The 21,733-nt window shown below is 50.0% G+C and overlaps 1 protein-coding gene across 16 annotated transcripts in view; it reads left to right on the top strand.

Annotated features, from left to right (window-relative positions):
• Positions 1 to 21,733, top strand: part of PTPRF (protein tyrosine phosphatase receptor type F) — a 384,319-nt gene that overhangs the window by 294,717 nt on the left and 67,869 nt on the right. For all 16 annotated transcript variants that reach the window (XM_071809940.1, XM_065842623.2, XM_065842624.2 and 13 more), the window contains 4 exons: positions 13,632 to 13,901; positions 16,685 to 17,266; positions 17,825 to 17,958; positions 18,981 to 19,125. In XM_071809940.1, the coding sequence (XP_071666041.1) occupies positions 13,632 to 13,901; positions 16,685 to 17,266; positions 17,825 to 17,958; positions 18,981 to 19,125 (1,131 nt within the window). The remainder of the gene's footprint in view (positions 1 to 13,631; positions 13,902 to 16,684; positions 17,267 to 17,824; positions 17,959 to 18,980; positions 19,126 to 21,733) is intronic.

Below are 21,733 nucleotides of genomic sequence, written 5' to 3'. Positions count from 1 at the left end.
TTCATGCTAACAAAGGAAGATACTGGGTGCTGAGAAGGAGTATCCAGGCACTGCTCAGGGCGTCCTATATCAATGAGAGAACAGGAGGAGGAAGGAGCAGGCTACACCAGTGTCTTCTCTCTCTGAATCCTTTAGAGCCAGCACTTCTGCACAGATGGACTTCATTAAAAGTTAAAACATTTCCACACCAGGGATTTGTAAAGGAAAATGGATGCATTTTCCTTGAAGCTATTATTTTCATCTTACTAAGTGTGCTGGAAAGCAACCCGCATAAGCCTTCTGCTGCTGGAGTGACAGGTCTATCTGTCTGCTGCTGCAGAGCCGCGATGGGGCTGGAGGGCAGTGCGGGGCACCCACTGCCTCCCTCTCTGCTCCCTGCCCTCCGTGCTTGGGGCTGCATGAAGCATCCAGACCATCAGAGGAGCAAGAACGGAGTGAGAGCAAGAGCAAGGAGCACACCAGGGCAAGGTGGCTCTCTGGGGCACAGCAGGGACTTCAAAGCGGGCAGAGTGGCATATTCCTATCCTGCCCTTTCGGCACAAGCGTGCTTGCTGGTGCTGGCCTGGATGTTGTCGTTACCACCACGAGGGAACACTCATCCCTTTGCGATCCATGGTTACGTGTACATCGTAACAGTGATTAGATTTGGGACTTGGTGGTGCTGCAGGGAGAAGGGAAGGGAATAGAAATATACGGAAGATGCGATTCCTTTAATCCAGAGAGCTTACTGTCTAATTTAGCAGCAAAAATCCAACAAGTTGATTCAAGATATACAAGAAATTGATTTAAGAGTAGAAAGCAAATTGAGCCTAGTGTGGGGAAAAAAAATGTGGTGTCATTTTGTCATGCTCACTGGGAGTATAGTATAATTGCACTGATTCACCTACACTATTGGTTTTTTAATGAACATATTTCACTCTTCATTTGCCTACAGCTTCAGAATCTGCAGAAAGAGGAGCATTTTCAGCCGAAAGTCTTACCCTGTGAAATGCCTGTGAAGGTGGTGGCCTGTGTAGTTGCTCCCCTCGATAGAGGGACTGTTATTTGGCTCGTTCTCTTTGTGGAAGGTTTTTTTCTGCCATTCTCTTTCCCTACACGTGACATTATTTTTTCGTACTTCAATGAAGCAGACGAGCAGGGAGATGTGTGTAAGAATACCCGTATTAATACACTGTGGAGTTCACTAGCTGTGCTCCCCGGTGCTGCTTACAGCAGTGAGCAATGCAGATGTTATTACAATAGTACTTATTGGAGCACTGGCTGCATACTTCCCATCGAATGAGAAATCTGCTGCCCAGTTTTCACTTCCTAAGTGCTGCTTTTCAGGCCTTCGAAGGACAGTCCAGTGGGACAAGTGCATTGAGTTCCATGGCCCAAAATGCTATGTGTTCTGTAGAGAAGCAGCTGCACAGCTGCTTTTATAAAAAAAGACCATTTGAAACTGAATTGTCACCTCTGTCCCTAAACTGGAGACTAGTAAATCAGACTGCAGTAAATAGAAATGGTATTACTGCAAAAATCTGTGCTTTCTTGATCCGCTCTTTGAAAGGCCAGGCTAGGATTTCATTTGGCAGCAGGGAAACTTGCTCGGAGTCTGAAATTTTAGTTGCCAAGTTTCACTAAGGAGCGGTCACCCAAGATGAAATTAGGATGGTGGCTGTCCCCAGCAGCGATTCTCTGGCCTCTGTGGGGTTTCGCACTTGGGGACTTGGCGGTAGCTTAGACTCAGCCATGGAGGGAGCTCAGTGGAATGGCTAATTGCAGCTATATGATGCTTACTGCAGCGGGGACCTTGTGTAAATAATAATAATTCTGAATGACTGACATGAGCCTGGAGCAACAAGACTCGAAGCCTTTAAAAAGGACATTTTCTGCTGATGTAATATTAGAACAGCTAAAATAGCAACAGCAGTCAAAGCTTGAGGGTGTTGCCAGGAGAAGAGTTGAAGCTGAGGATAGCGGTCAAACAGTCAGTGACCAAAACCGGAGATGTCTGAAAAACGGCTAAATAACATGGAATACGTTTGTTTGCAACCCAGCTATATGCAGACTTCTGGCAATACGTTCTGTTAAACCTGCCTCTCGTCAGGGCTGGTGGGGGTGGCATCGCTTGACCAGAGAGGGACACTGCGGGTGCTGGAGGGCCTGACAGCGACCACAGACAAGCCGAGACTGCAGGGACCTGTGAGGGGGATGTCTGGGTGACGGGAAACGCGAACGGGCAGTTCAGTCAGACTGAGCGACCCAGGCCGCTGCTTCGCGCAGATGTCTGCCCTGGACCATCAGAAGCAGCACAAGCAGGCTGTGATAGAGGCCACGGAGTAACTGCCCCTCAGCAGCGGGTACACGGCTGGGAAGGGCTGCGATCTCCCTGTGTGCGCATTGCGCAGTCCTGACCTCAAGATAATGCTGCAGTAGAGCAACGCAACAGAGAGCGGCGACCCTTTGATGAAGAAAGTGCGCTCCTTTTTATGGGGTTTCAGTATTTTCAGCTTCCCTTGCTCTGCTCACAGGTGCTTCTTCGGGCAGGTGTAGTTTGGGCAGACAGTGGCCGTGAGCAGGGTTGGTGTGAAGGGGACCAGCGGCATGGCCGGAGCTGCACAGCACCCAGCACCAGCCCATGTTTGCTGCTCTGTCAGCGCTGCCGCTCCTGCTGCCACTCGTGCTGCTTCTCACAGGTTTTCTCTTCCCAAATACTACAATGAATATTGTTGTAATGTTTTCTCCAGGAGTGTGTTCACCATCAGTGTTTCTATAAGCATTTTGCTATACCGTAATGATTATTATGATCACGGTTTAATAAATAATGGTTCTTTGTCCTTCAGCTAGCACATTGCGTCTAAAGATTTCAATGCGCTTTATAGAACTCAACTAAATAAGCTTAATAGTTTTATTCCTTGCAAAGTCCTTTGATGGTTAAAAGTGCAATGCAAAGCTCAAGTCTGATTAGTTGTAAAATGACCTTTATGGAAAATAGAAGGAGAGTGGCTGGTGGCTCAGTGCACGATAATACAACACAGAAATGGACTTGGAATCCTATTTCCCCCTCCTCCCCACATAGACATCTGTGGAACAATTACACCTGCCTATCTGTGCCGACTAAATGTCCATTCCCACCCCTTCCGTATCCACTTGCACGAAGGGTTAGGAAATCCGTCTCTGGTGCTCTGAGATTTTCTGCTCTTAATTGAATTCATGCATGCATGTGTGTGCTCTGTGAATGGGAAAGGACGGTTGGCCGCCCTGAGCATCCTGTCTGTCTCACCAGGATGGAATATACTCATCACTGTGGCATGAGAACATTGTTCATCGCATATAATGGGAGGTTGTCTTATTCTCATGTAATCTGGCGTAAAAGAGACAATCTGTCCTTTTGTTTCTCGATACCTCTAAAAGCTGTAAAGGATAAAATTTGATTTATGTGGAGTCCTTGAGACACAAGATGTGCTTTTGGAGATAAGCAGGAACAGGTTCATCTCCCTCTGGGTTTTTGTTAACCTCTCTGTCTTTTGGATTCCTAAGTGTCTGGGTTTGCCTTTGTATTAATGCCTCACATAGCACCAGAGGGTTTTTAGCACAGGACAGGTGCTGGCAGTTCCCAGCAGAATGGCAGAGCCAATTGGGAAAATGAACTTTCTTGTTGCTTTCAGGAAAGTATTAGCTTCCCACTCTGAAAAGCTTTAGAAATGTGTTCTTTTGTTTGAGCTAGTGATCTGAACTCTCAGACCTGTGCATTCGTATCCTGGCCGCAGCCCCCTGCCTTGTTTCAGGGAGCTAATGCCCAAGAATACACAAAAGTAGAGCCTCCCATAAGCCCAAATTCATTCTTTCTGCAACAAGCTGCTGTGGTTAAGAGTGTTGCTGCTGCTACGTCAGACGAGCGTGTCTGTGGCAGGGTAAAAGCCAAATTCAATCGTCATGGGAATTGCTGCCTACAGAGCACTGGAGCCACCTGACAGTCAGGACTGGCAGATGCTTTTCTGATACGGCCTTGCTCTTTGCCTCTTTGCTGTTTCAGCTTGGATCTTTAACGGAGCCCCGTTTTTACCTTCTGAAAAGTTTCCTGTCCTCTGGTGGCATTTCTGCTGTGACTCGACTTGCTTTGTGTTGCACAAAGACTGGCATGTTCGAGTTAGCTGCCAGGCAGCTCAGGTTCGTGGGAACGAGGTACCGTGCCTAGTGAGACGTTGTATTCTGCACAGGGGATGCGCTGGGTAACCCCAGCCCTAAATCCTACGTCCCTACGGGGCGAGGGGGACAGATGTTATTTGCTGTCACTTCTTAGAATAATTAGCTTTGTAAAAAAAGCAGGAAAAAAATGATGGTAAAACATGCTTTTTAACTTAGGAGTGACATGGATACAAACCTGGAGATAAGGGAGCATGTGAATGAGATCTTTAAGGAGATGAAACTTTCATTTTACCATTTATTTGGTTTATCTCAGCTAAAGCAGCAGCTGTTTAAGCATTAACTAAAGGGAAAGGAGAGAGAACTTTCTGCCCAGGTGTTCCCTCTTCCCTTACAGCTGTTCCAAAATAGCCTGCTACTGGTTTCTATTTCCCATAAGACACTAATATAATAAGAGATTAAGAGATAATCCAGCAATTAGTGACAAATAGCAGGTCCCAAACTTGTTCCTATTTGACAGGCCATAAAGTAATCTGTTTGAATTAGCGTGTTTCACATGTGTCTCCTCGCCTTTCCAACTCTAATCTGAAGCGTCAACACGTGGGGAAAGCCACTGCCAGAGCCTACTCCTGTCCGTGCACACTGATGCAGCGCGATCCCTGCCGAGGTCCCCAAAATAAACCTCCTGGCACTTGCAGCACTTGGAGTTTGTGTTGCCCTATTGCAACGTTAATGCTGCCATTCACGGGTATACCTGGTTTGCCAGAAGCGCTGACCTTCCTGGGCAAGGGCAGGAGGGGAATCCTCCCTGTTGGGAAGAGCTGAGCAGAAGGCAGAAGCCCCTCGCTGTCTGCTGAGGCCATGCAGATGTGATACGCTCCATTAGATTAGGAAATAAAGTGGTGGCTTGGGAGCAGCAATAAAGAGGTTCTCTCCCATCACAGGGTCTCGCAGGATTAAATGAGCCTTATGTTAATGTTTCGTGGACCAAGAGGAAAATCCCCTGTCTGAAGCAGGCCAGGAGAAACCTGGTCCTTAAGCTAGGACGTTTGATTTGAGGATGTCCGGGTGGGAGTCCTTTCTTGATGCGTGCCTCACTTATGGGCCAGTTAAGCTCTGAGTTGGCTGGTTCCGGTCCCCTTGTATCAGTTCAATTGACGAAACATAAAACAACTGTTTTGCTGTTCTCCTGAAGGCTCCATTACACTTTGTAGGCCACTGTTGTAGCTGTTATTGGCAGTTTGTCGCCTGGCCTGTACCATGTCAGTGTTGGTTAAAATCTTGTCCTCTAATCGCTGGAAATGGCTGGCTGTACTGTTGCACTGTATAATGCCACATGCTCTTCTCTAATTTGCAGTGTTTCTGCTGGAAAGCAAATTCCTTCCCCCACCTTCTCTTTCCCTTATCAAAAATGTGACTCATAAGCAGTCTTTAACTATCAAATCCACTTCTGTATTCTCTCAGCGAGGGTTCAATTACAGCTGATATGCCACAGATCTGTAGCTGGAGTGAGGTCACTCCTGCTAGAGAAATAAGATCTCCTTTGTCTATAAGGAAAATGCAACTAACCTTCTACTGTCTCTCCCGCAGGAACAAAAACTGGGACCTGCTCAATTCTCTCTGGGTGTTTTTGTCCTTCTGGTTTCTTATCCATCTCTCACTCGCAGCACAGTGTACCCATAAGGCTCTCCCGAAACTGAGCCCGGCTGAGACTGCGCATGTCTGTCACTTGCCTAATACCTCTCTGCTGCATTTAGCTCTTTGTCTGGAGAGGGGGAGCTGCTCTTCATGGTAGAAGATTTTTCCATTCGCCACTTGGAACATTTCTTTCATACTTGATAAAATTCGGATCTATGTATATGCTCTTCCCAGTGTGTGGTCAATGGGTTTGAAGTGCCTTTGCTATCACCTTTATAGCCGGAGTGGGTGCGTGGGAGCACGTCAGTCTGTGTGATGGCTGCAGTCCCTCGCTCTGTGCGTGTACATGGGTGTTTTGCACATCTAAATGTGTCTGTGCTTCCAGCGCCTGGCCCAGCGCAGGGCTGCCCCCGAAGCACCCTCCATGTGAGTACATGTGTCCCTCAGCCCTGTCTCGAGGGGCTGGGCGCTCAGGAAGGCGGAGGGGCCGTGCTGGAGCCGTGCGAGTGCATCGCGCTCCCATCCACGACATGGAGTGGTGTGTGTGCGTGGTGGGAAGTCATGGCTGACCTCTGTAGTCTTGTCTTGTCGTTTCAGTGGTGTGCGGACAGATGAAGCTTGGCCTGTTTTTACTCTCTGTGTTTTTCCTTGTCTTTTTTTATTCCCTCCTCATCTTCATCGCACTCTGCCATCAAACAAAACAAACTTTCATCTCTCAGATCAGCGAGAAGGTTGGTCCTTTTCACTTCTTATCCATCTACAGTACGCCACATCAGATGGGACTTTTCCAGTAGGGAGAGGAGAGCCATCCCCAGAAGGGGAGGGGGCCGTGCAGACTCTGGCTCCCTTCCAGGCACGGCCGTAGTGTGCCTGATGAAATCTGCTTTCTGTTTGCTGTGACTCTGGTGATGGCATTGATACTTTGCTTGCATGCCTTTGTTGCTTGAGATTTAAAATGCATAGAATATATTTTGCATGCAAATAGCAGCCAGGGCGGTTTTGTTCAGAAGGTAGGGTGGGAAGAAGTGCATGCTGCTGTGTGTGGGGTCCTTCTCTAACCCATTACCTGTGCTAGGTGCCAGTCTAATACCTCTGAACTGCTGCCGCTTTCCGGCCGGAGATCAAGAGCAGTCTTTGGAAGCAGAGATCAGAATGATCTCTAGTCCCCTTGCAACCGACTAGGGAGAGAGGGTGCCTCGATTTCTCCTGCAGCTTTAAAAGTTTTGACTTTCTCTGGAGTCAAAAAGCTTAGTTTTGATCTCAGCTGGAGAAGAACCCAGCACAGGGCGGCAGGGGCAGCTGGCTGAGAGCTGCAAGGCCCTCGTACCGAGGCAGCTTCCCTGCTCCTCCGCAGTCCCCGCTCTGGGGCGGCCGCTTCTCCACTCTGGGACAAGGGCCCTTTGCACGAGCAGCTCTGACTCTGCTTTCCTCCCTGGGGCTGGGTCTGTCACTTGCTGGTGGCGGAGCAGGGAGCTCTGGCAGTGGCCTCAGCCTTACCCGGCTCAGGGAGACCCATGGCAACGCGCTCAGGAGCTCGTAGCCACCCAGTAAAACCTGATTTGTGCTTTGCCCTGCTCTGTCCTGCTCCCCTCAGAGAGCCAGAGGTGAATAAAGGACAATAGTAAAAGGCGACTCCAGCTTTCAAAATAAATCTAGCTCCAGACCTAGCTTGAGGCACTCGTGATTTCACGCTGAGGAAGGCTGCTGTTTTTGGCAGAAGTCCTGAGCTAGTTTCCAGAGATGCCTCCTTCACGGAGCAGGTACCATGCAGGTCCGTCTGTCCGTCCGCAGCGGGAGGGATGCTCGCAGCATCTCTCCAGCCCGACGCTGCTCCCGGGTGGCACGGGGACGAGACCCTGGCTCCTCTCACACGTGTCATCAGGCAGCTGCATGAGTTGATCTTATAATCATCACTGGAACAAGTTTTAACAAGTTGTCATAGCAGTTGTTCCAGCACAGTGACTTCGCTCCCGTTTCTCTCCCTGGAACGTGCTCTCGTTGAGATTGTACTGAGGCACGAGGCCTTTGTTGTTTACCCTCTAAAAATAGATTTTGTAGAGGATAAAATTATCTGAGCCCAAGACAATGATGAAAAATGAGAACAAGGAAGAGAAGAAATTAAAGCCAAGACCCAAAGCCTCCCAGATTTTGGTGAATTTGAAGCACCGCTGTGATGGCTCAGGCGCCTCTGGAGAATGAACCTTTGACAGGGCACTTAAACGTTTTAGCCGCATGGTTTAGCTGAGGGGAGGCAGCCGAGAATGGATATAAGCCAGCAGGAGCAGATAATTTCTCATTCTTTGTTTTGACCCCTCCTTCCCGCCCCACCAAAAATACCCACGTACACAAATATTTAACGTGAAGCTAGAAATTAGTTTCTAAATATTCCATTGGGATTTGCCGCGCTTATAATTTGTTTGGCGCTGATAATTACATCTTACATTTTTCCAGCTTTACTTAAAACTGTGTACTGCTCACCCATGCATTTAATTATTGCTCTGTGACTGCTACAAGGTTATTTATTAACGAGTTATTTTATCTTGATACAGTGGATCTTTTCTCTTATTCCCCTCCTTAATGTTGTGTTATTTTCATCAGAGAAATTTCAGAGCGAATGCAAATTGCATAGCTCCACAATCTTGCTCTCCCTTACTTTGCTATTAGTATGTCAGTATGCTGAATGCTGATGTGTCTCCAGTGCTGCACCACTGTAATGATATATCCTCTTTTATATGTGGTTGTCAGCGCAAATAATTAGACCTAAAAGTTATAGCTGAAATATAATCCAAAAATGGCAAGGCCCTGTTTTGGAAATTGTCTATAAAATGTCAGCACTCAAGGATGCATTGGGAGCATAAATAGTACAGCATTGTTTGAGCACAAGATTAGACTGTAAATGCATTTTTTTCTGGTTCCAATTTTTCCTCTCCTGCTGTTGATTCTGTCAATAGATTGTGAGACTCCAGCAAATGCCTTTCCATTTGAAGTCCTTCCTTAAAATGATAGCACTAGAGAGAGATGAAAGGTGTCTACAGATGAGTAAACCATGCAGACTGATGATCATGTTTGAGGATATCTCCTAAATTCACTCCTTCCCAGCTCTGAGGAGGTGGTTCCTGAGGGAGGTGGCAGTTTTGGGAAAGGTAGCAGTGTGGTGGTGGAGAGAGCACATCCCTCGCACCAAGGGAAAAGAGTCGGGCAGTGTCACCTTCTCACAAATGTGCATCCGCGTCACTCTCTACTACTCACCCCAGTCAGGGGGTAGAGCAGAGCCCTCCAAAATTGCATGTGCTGTGCAGGGGCCGGGGAGGAGCAGCACAGCCCAGGCGGTGCTGGTTCTCTGTCAGAGCACACGGGGCTTCGGACGACTGCTCCTTCGTGCAGAAAAAGAGCAAAGGGCAGAGGGTGCCAGGACAGTGGTGCAGGACCAGAGCAGCTGGGATTGCTCCGGAGAGGAGCGGAGAAGTGAGCAGAGCAAGGGCACAGCTCTCCATCACCATGGGGCAGCGCCTGTGATGGGTCTCAGGAGGGAGAGGATGGAGCCCAGAGTTGCGGTGCCTGCTGGGCACCGGGGGAAGGAAGCCCAGCATCTCTGCAAGCTGGAGGGAGGGGTGTTAGCATTGTCATTGGCCCAGCTGTGCTGTGGCCAAGACAGCCAGCAAGGGAAGCAGTTTCATTTCCCTGTCCCTAGCAGTAGCACGCAGTTTTGGAAGCATGGACAGTTGTCCTGGCACTGCTGTGTTTCCAGCAGAGCCCTGCTGTGTGCCAGCAGCGTCTCAGCATGGGGAGAGGAGCTAACAGCGCCGGCTCCTGAGCGCTGGTGGCCAGGGCTCAGAGCCCACAGCTCTTGCAGACAGCAGCAGGCATGGGAGGTTGCTGGTTCTCCAAGGGGTAACGTCACCCTCAGAGGGAACCTGAGACGTTAGGAAACAGCCACTCCCGTGGTGAAAGGAGCCGGGTGATCGATTCATGCTCTTTGCTCTCAAGGCAAGGAATGTGCATGTTAATGCGTGCTGAATTATTAACATTTCTCAATCTCAATCTTTGTGACTCTCGTGTTGCCTGCTCCCCTCCTTCCTCCCCGTGGTCCCCAGTGAGTGGGGAGCCGGTTTCCACGCCGTCCTTTCTCCCCGTCCTGTGGGATCCAGGGCACAGGCTCAGGTTGTGCCACACTGCTCCCTGCTCTGGGGTTTCACTTCACTTCCCAGGGAACACTCTCTGCAGGGAGGTGTGCTGAATAGTGGAGCAGCACAGAGCCCTTACGATGCCTGTTCTTGGGATGAATGTCAATGAATCCCGTATTTGACAGTCTGCTGGTTTAACTAAACCTCTAAATTATACTATTGTCCATTGAAATCATTTTAATACTCACAGCCATTTTCCCTGTGCTGTTCTTGCACAACCTCCAAACCACCTTCTCTGATCTTTATCCAAAAAGAAGATTAAAAAAAAATATTGCAAATGCTTGTCAAGAAAATTGTAATAAAAACGGAAATTTCATTGCTGCTATAAATGAAGAACAACAAAATTTTCTGGAGCACTTTAGGTAGCATCATGGGCTGTGCTAGCCCTTGTGATTTGACTTGTAAATTGGACAGAAATTCTAAGAACGCTGCTTTTTGAGGAGTTATACTGATTTAAATTATTACCAGACTCTTACGCTAGAAAAGCAAGCGACTTAAATCGCTGGCTTGAGCCTGAGGAATGTGTTGATGGTGCTCTGCAAGCTGCTGTGAGAGCTCTGCCAGCTCTCACTAATGCTAACTGACAGCATCTCCCCTTCTCCCTCTGTACTGACTGGGACGAGAAGCTGCCAATTATCCCCCGAGAGGCTGGGAGGCTGATGGAGCCCGTCCCTTCCTTTGCACGAGCTCCTGCCAGAGTATGGTCCAGGCCAGATCTCTCACCAAAGGCATTGCCCTGACCCCCTCCCGCCTCCCGTGTTGAGAGCAGACCCCTACACGTGGCATCCATTTTTAGCAGCTGCGCTGCCTTGGGCACCGTGGCTCTCCAGCACGGAGCACCGAGCCCATCGCAGCAGCTGTACCGGTGTGCTAATGAGGGAAGGCCGGCTCAGCCGTTCTGCGTCGCAGAAATACACTGCAGAGGCCTGTTTAACCGTTCATCTGTTGCCAGGCTTGAGAGCCGAGGCCCCACAGAGGTTCCTGGCATTCCGCGGGTTCAGTGTGCAGCAGGCATGGCCCATCCCAAGGTTGGCGATGCTGCAGCCTGCCCGCTCTCTTGTTTGGTTTGATCTGCAGGAGCGCTTTCCTTGCCATTCATCCCTTCTTGAGGCACACGAACGCACCACCCATCTCTGCTGCTCCCCTGCGGGTAGGACGGGGGAGAGACGCTTCTGAAGGGGCTCAGACCTTCCCTTCACCCCGCAGAGCTCTGCTGAGAGCCCCCACCCCTGTGAAGTGCGTCTCCCCGGTGCTGTCCGCAGGGCAGCGGGGCAGTCGGCTGCTGGCTTCCCCAGGAGAAACGGCTGAAGCACCCACAGCCACTGCGGGACACGTCAAGGGGGACACGGTGCTGATGGGGCTCAGCATGGCCCCAAGAGCACCCTGAAAGCAGAACTTCATGTGGGGGCACAGCGCAGGTGCAGGGGAGTCTGCAGCGGGCTGTGCTGCCTCTGGTCTCACAGGGCTGGGAGTCAAAATCTGTTTGTGCATGCTGGGCTCTGATCTTCCTGCATGGCCTCTTGTCCTCCGGTCTCCTGTCTTCCCGTGTCCCTGTACGTGGGTTGCTGTGCATCTTCCCTCTCCCTGTCCTGCCCTCACACCGCTGTCTCTCTGACTCTGTAGTAGCCTCCGGTGCCTGCCAGCCTGTTTGCCTGGTGCATGTGTGTGAGTGCTCTGAGCACACCTGTGGCTTTATCCTCAAAGTTTGCTTTTTTTTATTTTAATACAGTGTGGGTGGGTGGGTTTGGTCCTTGGATGGGGCTGGATTTTGAACAGCTTCTGCCCAAAATAATTTGATGCCATGTTCATTCGAAAATTAAACCTGACTCTTAATGAATGGTGCTGGGATGCTTTGGTTGGAAGTACACACCATCATGTTAAACCATTGCCATCTCCATCAGGTTAACTCCGTATTCTCATGCCTGCATCACACTTGAGTACACTTTCAGTTCTGTCTCATTTGGGGAGCACTGCCCCATCAGTCAGGTAACGCCTCACTGGTGATGGCTCATGTAGCTATTGATTTGAGATTTAATAATTGATTAAAAGAAACAACCAGCAAGACGCTGGATTTAGACATTCAAAAAAAAAAAAAGCAAAGCAAGTTATCCTTCCCCTGACTGGTAAGGAGCTAATGAGCCCTGTTTTGTCACCGAGACGATGTGTAGTACACACACGATGTTGACAGTATTGTCTAATTTATCACGAAGTCTTAGCTCTGTTGTACATGCTAGTGTGGGGGCTTCCGTGTTCAGTCTATTTCTGCAAGCCTGTTGGTTTGGGGATGAATCATCAAAGAGAGCGCTAGTGAAATTTGATTTGGGGAGAGTCAGCTTGGCAAGCAGAGCTGACACCTCTGCAGCTCGCCGGGCTGTCAGCAGCTTTACCGTCTGCGGAGATGCTGTGGTGGCAGGAGCCGTGCCAGCGGAGCCGTGTCCCTGCGGACCCCCGGCTCCCGTGGGGCTGGAGGTGCCTGCGGCGTGTTGTGAGCTGGCACTGCTGGGGCTCCTGCCCCGTTTGCAGCGGCCCCCGCTGCTGGCTGCGCCGCCAGCCCGTGCACTGATGGAGGAACATCCCTGGCAGGGAGAGGCTCCTCGGGACCGGTCCGTCACCAGCCCGGCCGGGGCTCCGGGGCTGCCTCTGTGGTGGAGGAGGCTGGAGGAGAGCAGGGCTGCTGGGCAACACGCATTCGAGCAGTTTCCCTTTTTAACTACAGACTAAAATGAGCTTGCCCAGAGGAGACAAAGATTTACCGAGCACAGTTGTTTCTCTACCCTTGCTTAAATAGGCCCATAACACTAACCCTGAAGAAGGGGCCTCATTTCTCAGTGTCATTTTCCTGACGGGAATGCATATGGCAGGCAGCTTTAGAGCTTTATTGTAGCTGAGAGTTGCTTACAAATAAGTCTTGAATGAAATACCCAGCAAGGGATTGATATGAAGAGAAGCTGTGCAATGAAATAAGGAGGAATACATCTCCCAAAGTGCTGCCACAAAGGTGGGGAGGGTTCTGCCAGCCCAGCTCTCTTCTGTCAAAATGGATATGATCTCACATCTGTCAGGATTAGTTCTCTCCTGCCCAGCAAGGTGATCTGTTCAGGCCCTGACAATGTCATGCAGCTCTGGTGACTATTTTTTCTGAGCCAAGGTAGAACCTGAATTACATTTTGGAAGGAATTATATTTTATTTAGCAGCACACGTGTGCTAATTCAGAAAGAAACCTTTCTGCTGCTCCTGCCCAAACCCTGAGAGGTTTAGGGGACGAGTTGCTTTACTCTAGAGCTAATAAATTGAGCAGGTAATTCCATTTTGCAGACCTTCAGTGGGCTCTGCACAGAGAGAGTGTGTGACTGGCATTTGTGCATACTCTCTAATTAAAGGGATGTAATTTAAATGGAGGAATGTTTCATGTTAGTAATATGATTTCAAAAGGCTATGTTTGGAGGGAATGGATTGAGCCATCCCTTAATGAGTTCTTCTAATAAGATGCCAGTGGCTAAGGAAGGAGAGCAAAGTATGTACAATTTGGCAAAGCTCTGAACAGCTCTTGCACTTCATTTTATCTGTCCCGAGGGATAGACAGGCAAAAGTGTTGAACCCCCACTCATGTACCCCTGCAATGCAACCGAGTGCTCCCTGCTGGTCCCGCGACCCTACTAGCTGTCTCCTCCTTGTTTCAGTGCGGCGTGTTGCTCCTCGATTCTCTATCCCTCCGAGCAACCACGAGGTGATGCCTGGGGGGAGCGTGAACCTCACGTGCGTGGCAGTGGGTGCTCCGATGCCCTACGTGAAGTGGATGGCCGGCGTGGAGGAACTGACCAAAGAGGATGAGATGCCCGTCGGTAGGAATGTCCTGGAGCTAAATAACATCGTCCAGTCTGCCAACTACACCTGTGTAGCCATCTCCTCGCTCGGCATGATCGAAGCCACAGCCCAGATCACTGTCAAAGGTAAGGAATTACTGCTCACAGTGCTCCTACGCGGGTTTCAATGATGCCCTTTGCCAAAGAGTTTTTGGGTGCAACTAAGTGACTGCAGTTTCCTGTGACATTTCCACCTTGTGAGGGAGGTTCCCAAACCCACACCTTCATTTTTTTTTCCTGCTGACAGTGTAGTATTTGCTTAGGAGGTCACTTTGTCTCTCCCTGGATGGGGCATGATGGGAGACAGGCTTGTGTCAGGCTGGGTCACTGTTAGACCACGAGGGAACCTCACTGAGTCTGTGCTTATCCCAGCAATTTCTGGCTTGTTCTGTGCGCCAGCAGGACCAGCTCAGCACAGCGGCAGCCACAGGCTGTCCTGAGGCCGGGGGCTGTATATGTCTGCACTCAGAGAGCTGTTTGCACAGAGGTGTCCTCCTGCAGTAAGGGCAGGATGAGAGAATGTTCATCCCAGCGATGTGAAGTGTCTGTGGGCCTCGGCAGAATGAGCATCCTCCCTCCCCTGCAGGGAGGAGCTCTACACGTTCATTTTTAAATTGTTGCATATTCTTCTGTGAATTTTCTTTTTCCACTTGCTGCTGTGCCTCTTGCCATTTCTCCTCCTTTTGTTGCTGTCCTTAAGGCATTCTTCCTGCTGCCATTTCACAGGTAGCTTTGCCCCAAAGAGGACGTTGTTGCTGATTGCTGAGCGCTGGGTACGGGGCAGCCCACCCAGGCAGCTCCCTCACAGGAGGCTGGAGTATGTGTCCTGCCTTTTCCATCTGAGGCCAAGCAGGTCCACACTGTCCCTTTCCTCCTCTCCCTGCAGTTGGTTTTTAGCTCACATTTCCACAGATATGTCATCTTTTGAGTCTGTCTGTTCTTGCAGGCCCCCTCCTGCACTATGGCCACCTTTAGCACTGAGTCTCTGCTTGAACAAATCACAGAATTGAGTGTTAGCCCTCCGTGACCTTCAGATTAACAGCAAATTCTCTTTTCCCTGGTGCTAGTCAGAAGATGCTTTTAACCTCAGCCGCACATCGCTCCCTTTACTCGCAGCGGCTGCTCGTCAGTACCTTTTCCAGCCCCCGTTTTCTTACAGAGCACAGGGGTTACCTCGATTATAGTACGTGCCCAAGAGTGTACAGAAGAAAGGGGAGCGATGGAGAGGTGGTTTGGACGTGGAGGGAGGAGGTGAGAACTGCACCATTGCACTGATGGTTCCCAGTCACTACCTCTTCGTGCTGCCTTGCTCCCTCTTCGGCCAAAGTGATGCTGCCACCCCAGGACAGGGAGCGATCTGCTCAGCTCCATTAGCCTTTTGTTATCCTCCTTGTTTCTGTTTTTTCTGCACCTTCACTACAGATATCCTGCTGCCTCTGTCCCTATCTCCATCGCCCACTGTTGCTTCTCCTGTGCTTGCTGGAAAGTACCATTTGCGGGGCAGACAGGAGAAGCAAGATGACACAAAGCCGACTGCAGTAAGGGCATCGAAGGTGCCAGATCTGCCCCTTGCTCACGTGCAGGCTGCACACCCAAGAATTAGCAAGAGTCAAGCTTGCAGCCCTCCAAAGGAAAGGTGGATCAGTGTCATCTGCCCTTGAAAGCCTGAGGCTGCTGATTTCTTGGGTGCTCTAGGAAATGTGTTGCTTCAGGCTGTAATATTGGGCAGGATGCATTTGCTCATCCTGAGTCCTCCATGGGCAGTGATGTGGTGTCTGGTTGTGGGTTGCACGCCCTCCCCTCACGTGCCAGTTTGGCCCTCACCAATTTTTTGGGTGTTCATGTTGCAATAGCACTGGAAAAGTCATCTTCCCTGGCATTTGGAGCAGGTGTGCTCCTGTGCTAAAGAACCTGCCCTCCTCAGCTGAACCATGTGGAAACTGGAAACCTCATGGATTTGCCAAAGAATGAAGTACTTGAGGATCTTAATTTGAGCTGATCATTTTTCCTAGTTACTCGTCAAGCACAGCTGTGGTACAGTCACTAATGACTTTAACTAGGGTGGTTCATAGGAGGCTTGAACTTACTGTAGACTTTAATTCAGTCGTTGTCTTAAAGTATTTGTGTACTCTGCAAATCTCTCTCACACACACTCATTCTGTTTCTTTGTTCTTTTGGTATAATGGCAAATTCTGGAAATGTTTGCTTGCAGTAGTTGCATTCTCATTAACATTTCAGTGATGTCAGTGTCACAGAGTTCTTGTGTAACAGTTTATTGTCTGGTTGCAGTTTGACACACCACCCAGTGAAATAGTGGATGTGAAAGTTGGTAATTTCTCTGGCTGTATCCCTCCTGCATGCACTGTAACACTTACAAGGCATTTCCCCATCACCCCATCTAACAGCACTGCCCATGAACTCCCTATGGCCTAAGAAGCCGTCTCTGTGGAAGCAGGGGCATAGTTCCAGGTGACTTGTGGTGCTCTGCTTTACTGTATCCCTTTGTAAACCGGCTGTACACCTGGCTTCTTGGGGCCAGCCCAGCCCAGCAAGCACCTTCCCACTGCCAGCTGAAACCCCATGACAGAAACATTCCTGCATCCCTGTTGAATTACCTTTATTTAGCCTGCTGCTGGTAAGTGCGTCAAGCACGTCTAATAACATGATTGCTCTGTTTATCCTTCCATTAAGAACCACTTCAAGCAATATATGGTAATATAAAAATGCATGTTCTAGAGTATGAAATGATTTCTGCCTTTTAAAGAAGAATGTTAATGGGAGGTGGCAGCTCCATTTTTATCCCCATGCACATTGAAGGGTTTGAGCTGACTGAATTATTTAAATCACACCTCTCTGCCTTCCAATTGCAGCACTGCCAAAACCTCCAACAGAGCCATTAGTGACTGAAACGACAGCTACCAGCGTGACCCTCACCTGGGACTCAGGCAACTCCGACCCCATTTCATATTACGTCATCCAGTACAAGCCCAAATCCTTGGAGGGTCAGTTCCAGGAGGTGGATGGTGTGGCAACAACCCGCTATAGCATAGGTGGGCTCAGCCCCTTCTCAGAGTATGAGTTCCGGGTCATCGCAGTCAATAACATCGGCAGGGGCCCCCCCAGTGAGCTGGTCGAGGCCCGGACAGGAGAACAAGCTCCTTCAAGTCCACCCCTCAAAGTCCAGGCACGGATGCTGAGCGCCAGCACCATGCTGGTCCAGTGGGAGCAGCCAGAGGAGCCGAATGGACAGATCAGAGGGTACCGTGTTTACTATACCACCGACCCGCATCTGCCCTTGAGCATGTGGCAGAAACACAACACCGACGACAGCCACCTCACCACCGTGGGGAGCCTCATCACAGGGACCACGTACAGCATCCGCGTCCTGGCCTTTACTTCGGTGGGCGACGGGCCTCCCTCGGACATCATCCAGGTCAAAACGCAGCAAGGGGGTACGTATGGAGTGGGGTGCTGCAGCTCCATGTCCACCCCGGCCGGTAGTGTGCAGCTCAGCTGTGCGGCTGGTTTGCGCCAGGCATCCCAACTGCATTTGGTGCTCAAATGGTTGCATGTCAGAGGGGCATCCCCACCCCACAGCCATCAGATTTAAGCCTGTCCTGGGGAGTTGGTATCGATCTCTGTACAAGTAACACAGCCCACAGTTTTGTCTGGGATAAAATGGCTAAAAATGTGACACAAGGTCCTGGGTGTGAACCTGTGCAACTGGGCTGGGCCCTCCTGGGGTGTGAGTGCACGTGTGGAAGGAAGGAGCTGGGATGCAGTCAGGGGCTGGAAGTGAGTACAACTCCCATAGTCACCTGCCTGGGTCCCAGAGGTGCTTGCTTGTTGCCTGGATTGTTCCAAAAGCACCGTACAGGGGAGAGGGAAGAAGGGAGGGTCCAGAAGGAATGAAGGAGGATCCTCACAAGCTGAAACACAGACTCCGCAGAGCCGCACAGCTTCTTTCCCTGCATCTGCCTCCTGGCACTAACCATGTGTTTGGTCCCCAGTTCCTGCCCAGCCAGCTGATTTCCAGGCAGAAGCAGAGTCTGATACCCGCATCCTGCTGACGTGGCTGCCCGCCTCTCAGGAGCGCATTACCAAATACGAGCTGCTGTACTGGGAAGGGGAGGATGGTGCACAGGTGAGGATCCTGTATCAGCAGCACTTGAGAATGGACATAACCATCCAGCAGCTTGGGAAGGGCATCTGTGTGAGCTGGGGTGGCAACAGGACTGTTTCTTTTCCATGTTTCCTCTGTCTCATGGTTGTGTGATAGGAGTATGGCAATCTCTGTCTGGCTTCTGTGTAAGTGACCTCAGCTGTGCTTGCGTGTGCCCAGCAAAGTAGCTAGTGACAGGTTTGGGATGGCAAAAGGCTCCAGAATACCACGACATCATCTCTGAGGCATCCTTACTGCTGGTGCTGTTAAACAGTTGTGCAGGCCAGTTGGGCTTCCAGGTGGGTCTGAAATTGCCTCCAAAATGTGTCTGCAGCTCCAGGACTGGTTACACTTAAGGAGCAGATTGAGGGTGGCCTAGAGAGAGCCCTTCACATTTACTGTCAGGTCCCTAAAAGAAGTCCAGCTCTAAATATATCAAAAGTAGCGCTGGCTGCAGGGCAGCACGGTGAGGACTGTGCCATGGCAGCAGCACAGTGTCCTCTGGTCCTCTCTGCTCCTGTGTTTATAGTGGCGTGAGAGCTGCCAGAAATAAGAGCCCTCCAGGTGAAGTGGCAGCAAAACCAAGTCCTTTACCAGCACTGTTAAGGTGCATTAGAGATGCTGACTGCTCCAGGACAAGAGCTTTACTCTGTTTCATGGGCAGACGCTCTCTATTGGGAGGAAACAAACTCAGGTGTCCTGTGCCCCTCGTCTGAACTGTTTAGCTTCCCACAAAGCTGTCAGACAGTGAGTGCAGTCAGGGCACCAGGCACTGTAGCCTGGATTTCAGAGAGGTCTGCTTCCCTGCGCAGTCCTTGTGTTTTACCCAGGAAACTCCATCCTTTGGTGTCCTGCAGGACTGCAGCAGGTTTGACAGCGTGGCTGAGACTTGGGGCCACAATGGGTGATGGGGCTGCCTATTCCCTTGGCATTGGGAGCTGAACGCCAGCTTTTCTGTATTCTCCAACTATACCAATTAACCTGTGTTTCCCTTTATTTGACAGCAAAAGGTGGAGTTTGACCCAACCTCCTCGTATGCTGTGGAAGGTCTCAAACCAGACACGCTGTATAAGTTCCGTCTGGGTGCCCGCTCAGAGCTGGGTGTAGGAGTCTACACCCCCACGATCGAAGCCAGAACTGCCCAATCCAGTAAGTGTCTGATGCTCTGCAGTGATGAAGACAAAGCAAAAGCAGTCCAGTTTCCGTCACCTGGGCACGGAGTAGCTTGGTTCCTCTGCCCTTTGGGTCTGCAGGGATGCCGGCATGCAGTTTGCTAGAGGGTGTGATGGGGAAAGTCAGCTGGGGTTTTGGATCAGGGCTCTTTGGCAGAGGGGGTGCACCCAAGTGGTAAGTTCTTCCTTCATGTCCCTTTGATCACGCTGCCTTTCCCTAAGGGTAGATTCATAAAATCTGATGGAGGAGTGAAACAGGCTGGGAAATTGCTTTGGAGAGATTGATTTGAGTGGGTTTGTGCATCTCTATGAATTCACTCCCATGCAGACAAGCTGTCTGGACAGGCAGCATATGGGTGTTTGGCTCTAAATGTGACTGTCTCCAAACCATTGCGTTTTCACCCCTTCACTCCCTATTCCAGCTGCCTTGCTTCCACAGGAGTCCACCCCTGGTCTGTACACTTGATTGCAAGGTGAAGCATCCTTTGAAGCCAGATGTGCCAGTGGCTGTCAGGCAGCTGGAGGAGTCAGTTTGGAAAGCGGCTGTTGGCCTGGGTCGTGTGAGCAAGTGCTGCTTCTGGGACTGCAGCACTAGGGGAAACCAGAGCAAGTTGCAGCCGAGTTAATAGGGAGGCTGGATAATGAGGTGACCCAGGCAATATCACTTTCATCCTCGCTCTGCTCCGTGTGATCACAGAGCAGGAGTTCGCATTGCTCTGATTGGCAGCTCAAAGTGCTGCGCATAAGCAGATTAGGGCTATCAAAGGGTCCTGCGATAAGCTCGTTTTCACTAACGATTTTTGGGCTTGCCATTATGCAAAGAGCATTAAAAGGGGGGAAAAAAGACATTTCTGTTAGCACCGTCTGTCTGGGATTTACTAGCTCTGTGGGGTGAGCAGTTGGCAAAGGCAACCAGCCTTCCCTGCAGGGAGGGCACCAGCATGCACAGCAGCCAGAGCAGAGATGGCCATTAGAAAGGGAGCACAGGCAGCTCTGCTCACTATTGGAACGACCTTCTCTTTGACGAAAACTCAGCTTCATTAGCATATCAGTCACAGGGATTCCTCCACCTCGTTAAGTGAGCTAATGGTGGCTTAGTGCTGAACAATAGACAGGTATGAAAATGGAGAGAGGTTCAGATCATAAATATTTGAACACTGAGAACAAATTCTGAGTGTGGGGATTTGTATACCTATTTCAGATGGTTTTTGTATTGATAGGCAAAGGTTCAAGCAACTTTCCTGCCACTTAAATTAATTCCATCAGTGGATGCTCTTATCCTTGAACACACTTAATCAGAGACAGCTCCATGCATAAATTAGTCCTTCAGAGTCTCACAACAGTCCAAGTAAGAGAAACCTTTGCTTTGTGGACTCTTCCCATGACCTGCTCCACACGCTGTCTGCTCACAGGGGGTCTCATACCGTTGTTTTTCAGGTTGTTGCTTCACTGACTGATTCTGGCATCTGTTCAGTAAGAAAGTTGGAGATTTGCCCAAAAGCCACAGGAATACCTTGGTTTGGCCAGTGAAACCCTCCTTAAATTGGGGGACCTAAGAGTTCTGTTTATCCAAGAACTGCCTGGATCTTGGTTTATAGGCTTGAGAATATTTCTGATGGCACTCTATTCTGTGAGAAAAGTCCTTGGTAGTTACTACTGGGCTGTAGTTACTACTACAATGAGGTTGACAGACCACTGACTGAACAGTCCCAGGGCAGGGTGGATTCTTGGGTGCTGGGGCTCTCAAAGTCAAGTAGACTTTTCAGAAAGTTCTGCTTTAGCTCAGCAGAAGTTGTGTGCACAATGCATGACTTCCAGGCAGAAATTCCTTGGTCCACACTTAACACCACCTCACATTAGATGGTTTCATTGGTCCCCTGTGGCCTTACAACTTACTAAGCTAGAAAGACTGTTGCTCCCAGCTTCGAACTGGTCTCCTTCCTGCACTTTTTCATCTGATAGCCATAAAAAAAGACTCTTAGATCTTGGAGGCTGACATGTTCAGGTGGGATGCAAGCTGCAGGAGCAGCAAGACTCCTCCTTTCCGAAGAGCCTGTCTTCAGGCTCTATTCCTGGCCCTGACAAACCAGTCAAGGGTAAGGTAGGAGGCACATCATCACTAATGAGCCACTAATAGGCTGGAGAAGAACATCTGTATTGCTGCTACTGGGCTTTTCTTGTAGTGTTGCTGCTCAGGTGTGGTAGGGATGCTTGTCCAGCGAAGCCAGAGGGATGCAGTGCCCCGTTGTACCCTTCCAGCAGCACAGCTTGGACCCCATCTCCTGAGAAGACAGCTACTTTCTGGGCTGTCTTTCCTGCTAAGCTGCTTGCTTAGTTGCTGAGCACCCTGCAAAAAGTACAAGCGATGCCGCTTTGAGGGCCTGAGGAGCACGGGGGAGTTTTCCAGGGCTCTGCAGTGCCTCAGGCAAGCAGTGTGATGCGGGAGAGGAACATCAGCTCTTTGCCCATCAGGCCTCAGCATTAAAATACTGTTCTCGCTTGAAATATGAAAGCAATCTTAAGGCTGCCTTTTCCCTAGCTTAAGGAGTTAGGTGGGCTGGGTGGGTGCACAAGGCTGCTCTGGG

The sequence above is a fragment of the Patagioenas fasciata genome, chromosome 6, assembly GCF_037038585.1.
Source record: "Patagioenas fasciata isolate bPatFas1 chromosome 6, bPatFas1.hap1, whole genome shotgun sequence".
NCBI classification, from domain to species: Eukaryota; Metazoa; Chordata; class Aves; order Columbiformes; family Columbidae; genus Patagioenas; species Patagioenas fasciata.
This window is presented reverse-complemented; position numbering and strand designations above follow the sequence as displayed.